This window comes from Sarcophilus harrisii, chromosome 4, assembly GCF_902635505.1.
Source record: "Sarcophilus harrisii chromosome 4, mSarHar1.11, whole genome shotgun sequence".
Lineage (NCBI taxonomy): Eukaryota > Metazoa > Chordata > Mammalia > Dasyuromorphia > Dasyuridae > Sarcophilus > Sarcophilus harrisii.
In genome coordinates, this window is record NC_045429.1 from 163,639,517 (window position 1) to 163,646,245 (window position 6,729).

General features: G+C 33.0%; 1 protein-coding gene across 1 annotated transcript; it reads right to left on the minus strand.

Annotated features, from left to right (window-relative positions):
* Positions 1 to 222: 222 nt before the first annotated feature.
* On the minus strand, positions 223 to 1,242 carry LOC111720691 (trace amine-associated receptor 7a-like). The gene has a single exon (XM_023503210.1). It carries the CDS (start codon positions 1,240 to 1,242, stop codon positions 223 to 225), a length of 1,020 nt encoding a protein of 339 aa, XP_023358978.1.
* Positions 1,243 to 6,729: the final 5,487 nt, after the last annotated feature.

A 6,729-nucleotide genomic window follows, 5' to 3' on the forward strand; every position in this document is an offset into this window, starting at 1 on the left:
TAGGAACTGTGTATAAGATATATACTAAACTAAAAAATGTTAAAGCAGTAAAGAACCTTGATGATCATTTAACCCAACTTGCTCACATTACATATCAAGAATCTGTGATCAAGAAATTAAATGATTTTTCTGTGCTCACTCAAATAGAAAGTGGTTCAGTTAGGACATGAACCCAGTTTTATTGACTCAAAGCCTGGGGCTCTTTCAAATGAAGTAGATTTTTCAATCTGAAAATAAGTTCATGGAGGAGCAATTTATCCATAGAATTTTGCAACTTAAGACCACTTTGATGGCTTTCCGAAACCAAGGGTAAAAAAAAGCATATATCAAAGGATTGATGGCAGAGTTTGAGTATGCAAACCAAATCATAATGTCAGAAGCAAGAGGCGGGACTATGGAATTGAAAAAAGAATCAATCATTACTGTGATAAAATAAGGGGACCAGAATACTAAAAAAGCCATCACTGCTATTCCCAAAGTCACAGCTGCTTTTCTCTCTCTTTTTGATACCTTGTCACCCTCTGAAAACATTTTGTTACCCATTTGTTCAATCTTTCTAGCTTGATGTTTAGCTACAGCAAAAATCTTGCTATTCAAACATATCATGATAAAGAAAGGTATAAAGTATAGGAGAGAAGATATAATTACCCAAGTTTTGTTAAACAGTATTTGACAATTTCCTTCACAATGGAGAGCATGCACTACTTCCTCCAGACCTTCTTCATTTGCACCAGTGTATAGTAATGAGAAACTGTACAAGAAGGCAGATATCCAGCTAAGAGCTATGAACACACCTGACAGAGTTACTGTGAATCTGATCGGGTAAAGCAAAGGGTCAGTAATGGCTACATATCGATCAATAGACACAAAGCACAAGTTAAACATGGAGGCTAAACAAAAACAAATATCTAAAGCAGAGTGAAACTTGCAGAATCTGTCCCCAAAGTACCAACATGTTTCAACAGACCGTATTGTGCTGAAAGGAAGTACAATCAATCCTAAAGAACAGTCAGCACAGGCCAAGGAGACAACCAGGAAGTTAGAAGGAGAGTGAAGCTGTTTGAAATACATAATTGAAAAAATTACCAGAAGATTTCCACCTACTGTAAGGATTGTGATGAAGCTCAAGATTCCATAGAGACTGATTCGAATTCCAGGAGACCATGGAGTGATCATACAAGAACCACTGATGTTGTGAAAGCAGAACTGAACATCTCCATTTTGTTGGTTGATAGAAGTCATATTTTTTCCCTTTTGCAATTCTCTTGATATCAAATTCTCCAGTTTCTAGAATGATACAAATAAGCCAGTTGCAACTTAAGATTCAGAAGTTAAGATAAGATCATGCAATCCTTTCAAACACAAGACACAAGAAAAATCTTCATTTTCTTCTGATATGTAATTCCTAGGATTTGGATATACTGCATTAAAAAGTCAAACTTACACAGAATGTCTAAACTTCATAAATATAAACTTTCAAAATCATCAGAAGAAAAGAATTTGTGGAACTAAAGAGATACAAAATAAAACAAAAAGCTTTTTTTTATATACTTAGTAGAAGTCAATTACTTTGAATCACCTTATGTTTAGTCTCATGAAACCCTATTTTTCCCAATTAAATAGTATTTGAAATAATTGCAAAAGTATTTTACATGTATTTATACATTTCCCCTTGACTTATTTTTTTCACAACCTCTTTTCTCTCCAAAGGACGTCCTATCTCTCAAAAGTATAAAACCAGAAAGTTCAGAGCAATCAACAATCATCCCATATGACACATTCCCTTAGGGAAGAGGTGTGAGCTCTAAGAAACAAATACCTAACAAGAATTATTGAGTATTTAAATTTGTTAATTTTAAAGATTAATATCATTTGTTTATTATTAGAAAAAAGTTAAGTTGAACCAAAAAGTTTATTTTATTTTATTTCTATTTTATGACATAAATAATGTGGAGTATAAATACTATCAAAGAAGGAGTAGATTCCTAAATAAAATTGTAAAAATTAAACTATTTATGGTTTAATTAATGAAGAAAACCATGACAGTTAAAAATTCAACAAAATATGAATAATAATAATAATACAGTTTTGTCACCTGAATCAAAGTGCTTATAAAATCTTACCTACATTGATGATTTTATTGCTATTGCAATATGGAATTATTAAAAATACAAGAATAATGGGCTTTTTGCTAAGAATGGCATTTATCTAAATAGGACTGGTGAGAATTTACTTTTTTGGAGTCTTGTAAGGATGAAGATGAAAAATGAAACTATGATTTTGTTGGTATAGAGAATTCTCAGATAAGGAAAGTCCCTACAAATATAGGTCAGCTGTTTCTCTGCAATCTGTCATTTAGGCAGATGTCTAAAGCACTGAGAAGTTACATAACTTTGCCAATATACCATGCTACTTCTATAACAAACCTAGTTTTTTTTAAGGTTTTAAAGTAAAAGAGAATAAAGACAGAAAAATAACACCTACTGTATCCACAAAACTAGAAAGATTAGATTATATAGATTAGCTATAATATAGAAATAATAATAAATGAGATTCTCAGAAATCCACAGGAGACAAAAGACCCAGTCATAAGATCCATGTAATCAAATTCTCAATAAAATATAATTTCATGGCATAAGGGCAGGCTACTGAACCTAGAATCAGGAACACTTGGTTTAAATACCAACTCAGTCCTTCCTGAGTCCATAAGTGATTGCTTAAAACTCCCATTCTCAGTTTCCCCATCTGTAATATGAAGATAATAATAGTATCTATCATAAAAGGTTGGTGTAAGGATCATATGAGATAATAAGTAAAAAACAATTTGCAAAACTTAAATCATTATATAGATGTTGGCATTTGATATATAAATAACAAAACAAGGTATATAAAGATCAAACAAAAACAAGCCAATATGATTGATAGACATCATTGAAAATTGATCAGATATGCCCTATGATTTGCATATAACTTTGGAAAGGCATAAATCCATTACAAAGGAAACATAATAGACAAAGAGAGACAGGCATAGATACGCATTAGCTATTATTATAATAGCCCACTGCTTCATTCCAGTTCTCAAATAATTTTGATTTCATATCTACTCTCATTAATGCTTTAAAATTCCATCCCCTCTTTATTTCATCCTAATAACCAGTCACTTTATTAATCATATGATACTAATTGTAGTGGTAGAGGAGTAAAATGCCAATGGCCTAAATCAAATCATCTTCCATCTTCCCAATGATTGGTAGGTTTAAGTTTAATGAGGTCTATATTCCAGTCCTGTGACCTGGCCATGGCTCCTTATTATTGCTATGGAGTCCAATGCTTACATCATATAATGGAGTAAAAACTTGCCTCAGTGATAACCCTGAAGATTATCTTGATGTTTGAGTGAGAAGCATTGATTAGCATAAGAATGTCTTTAATAATGTGTAGCCAGAATTATCCTGGATAGATAGTCTATGGCATCATAGAATGTGTCACTGCAAGAGAGAAAGAAGGAAATTCATGATCTACAAATTCTCATGGAATTACTTAGGAAAAACTCTCTTTTTTTGGCTGCTTTTTTCCATCATATGTCTTTTCACTATTTTCCAAACTCTTGCCTCAGATGAATCACTATGTTCTGTACCCCTACCTGCCCTCTAGGAAAAGAGACATTTCTTTAGGCTAAAATGTGATATGAATTTGATGAACATTTGAGAAAGATCTCATTTAACAAAAGGCTTTTTGCAGTGTTTCAGAGTATTTCAGCACTCAGCTTTCATAATATCTATTTGAATATCTTCTCTTAGGGCTCCCTGTCCAGGTAATAAACCCCTGATAATGTTGGTAAGACTATAATTAAGAAAATTATATGTGTTTAGGGTAGACTCAAAGCTCTAAAAAGTTTTGTGGCTGCATAATAAAGGAAGAAATATAACCAAACAAGGAGAAAACGGCCCTTTTCTTTCATCTATATAGGACATCTTGTCTGTGAACAGACAGTTTTCAGATAATGAATTAAAACTATTTTTAGTCATGTGAAAAAATACTCTATGTCACTATTGGTCAGAGAAATGCAAATTAAGACAACTCTGAGGTACCACTAAATACCTCTTAGATTGGCTAGGATAACAGGAAAAGATAATGATGAATGTTGGAGGAGATGTGGGAAAACTGAGACACTAATGCATTATTGATGTAGTTGTGAGCTGAGTCAACCAACCATTCTAGAGAGCAATTTGGAACTATGCCCAAAAAGCTATCAAACTTTGATCCAGCAGTGTCTCTACTGGGCCTGTATTCCTAAGAGATCATAAAACAAACAAAGGGACCTATGTGTGCAAATATGTTTGTAGCAGTCCTGTAATTGCAAGAAACTAGAAACTGAGTATGTCCGTCAGTTGGAGAATGGCTGAATAAGTTATGATATATGAATGTTATAGAATATTATTGTTTTATAAGAAATGATTAACAGGATGATTTCAGAGAGGTCTGGAGAGACTTACATGAACTGATGCTAAGTGAAATGAGAACCAGGAAATCATTGTACATGGCAATAAGAAGATTATATGATGATCAATTCTGGTTGACATGGATCTTTTCAACAGTGGTATGATTCAGGCCAGTTCCAATGATATTGTGATAAAGACAAATTATCTACACCCAGAGAGAGGATGGTGGAAACTTGAGTGTGGATCACAACATAGCATTTTCCTGTTTTATGTTGTTGTTTACTCATATTTTATTTTTTCTCAGTTTTTTTTGTCCTTTTTGAACAGATTTTTCTTGGGCAGCAAGATAATTGTATAAATATGTATGCATATATTGTATTTAACATATATTTTTACCATGTTTAACATATATTGGATTACTTGTCACCTAGGAAAGGGAGTAGGAAGAAAGGGAAATTGGAACACAAAATTTTGCAAGGGTCAAGGTTGAAAAATTATCCATGCATATGTCTCTCTTTTTAAAAAAAAAATGTTTTAATTAAAAAAAAAAAGAGAGAAACGATTAACAGCATGATTTCAAAGAGGCCAGAGCACTGTATACAGCAACAGCAAGAATATACAATGATCAATTCTGATGGACATGGTTCTTTTCAATAGAGGAGAAATTGAGACCATTTACAAAGATTTTGTGAAGATGAAATCCATCTGCACCCATAGAGAAGACTGTGGGAACTGAGTGTGGATCACTTTTTTTTATTGTTGTTTGCTTGCATTTTGTTTTTTCTCACTTTTTTCCTTTTTTATCTGATTTTTCTTGTGCACCATGATAATTGGTGAAACATGTATAGAAGAATTGCAATGTTTAACATATTGGATTACTTGCCTTCTAGGGGAAGGGGTGTGGGAAAGAGAAGGAAAAAATTTTGGAACACAATATTTTGCAAAGATGGATGTTGAAAATTATGCATATATTTTGAAAATAAAAAGTTTTATTTTAAAAAAATTAAAAAGAAAATAATAATTTTCATAAACTAGTCTAGGGTGCAGGTTTAAGGCCCAACATGTCCTCTACATTTCCCCAATTCTTCTAATGGGTAGGGACAGTGGCTTCTTCTGTAATTGCTTCAAGGGAGAAGGGGGCATAAAGCTGAGCCTGCTTTACAGATCCCCCTCAGAGGTGATGAGCTCAAGGCCCCAAAACCTGGTTGAAGCAGCATCAAATGGGTACTGAGGTTTTGGGACATGTACATGTACATATATGTTTACATATATGTATGTGTATATATACATATATACAGCTAAGTGGCAATCAGTTTGTTGAAGGTCTAGAACTGAGACAACTGAACTTGAAAATTACCCTAGTGTGCTCTCTGCAGTTATGTAATGTACATGACAGGTGGAGCTGCATACTTTGACAAAATGTTGTTTCTGAGAAGAGCATTAAGTGTGGGTCACAAGAATCTTCATCCTCACCCCCTTAGATAGTAATGAGGTAACTTCAATGATCTGGTGTAACTAATAATAATTTGTTGATTTCCATATAGATAGCTTCATCCTTCAAAAGATGGAAGAGTCAGTGAGGAAATTCTGTTCTTAGCCTGATTCTCACCAAGGAGGATTTTTTTTTCATTTGTCTTAAATAACACTTTTTTTCTTAAAGTTGTATTGTATTTTGTTTTGCCATCACAAAAATATATAAATTACTATTATTCTCTGAGAGGTTTCTTATAGCAAAGTGAACTAGTTAAATAAAAGTATTAATACCAGTGACATCATCTGAGACATCATACATTTTCCATCTGCAACATCTCAACATCCTATTAAAAAAAAACAAACAAACATTCTTTCTCTTCCTCCTTTCCATCTAATTGGGAAAAAAAGAGAGAGGAAAAACAAATCCCCTTAAACAAATATGCCTTATGGACCCACACTTGACACCGTATACCAAGATAAGATCAAAATGGGTCCATGATTTAGACATAAAGAACGAGATTATAAATAAATTGGAGGAACATAGGATAGTTTATCTCTCAGACTTGTGGAAGAGGAAGAAATTTGTGACTAAAGATGAACTAGAGACCATTATTGATCATAAAATAGAAAATTTTGATTACGTCAAATTAAAAAGCTTCTGTACAAACAAAACTAATGTAAACAAGATTAGAAGGGAAGCAACAAACTGGGAAAACATCTTCACAGTTAAAGATTCTGATAAAGGCCTCATTTCCAAAATATATAGAGAGCTGACTCTAATTTATAAGAAACCAAGCCATTCTCCAATTGACAA

Coding starts and splice junctions, on each gene's coding strand:
- LOC111720691 (XM_023503210.1), bottom strand. CDS start 1,242: ATGACTTCTATCAACCAACAAAATGGAGATGTTCAGTTCTGCTTTCAC.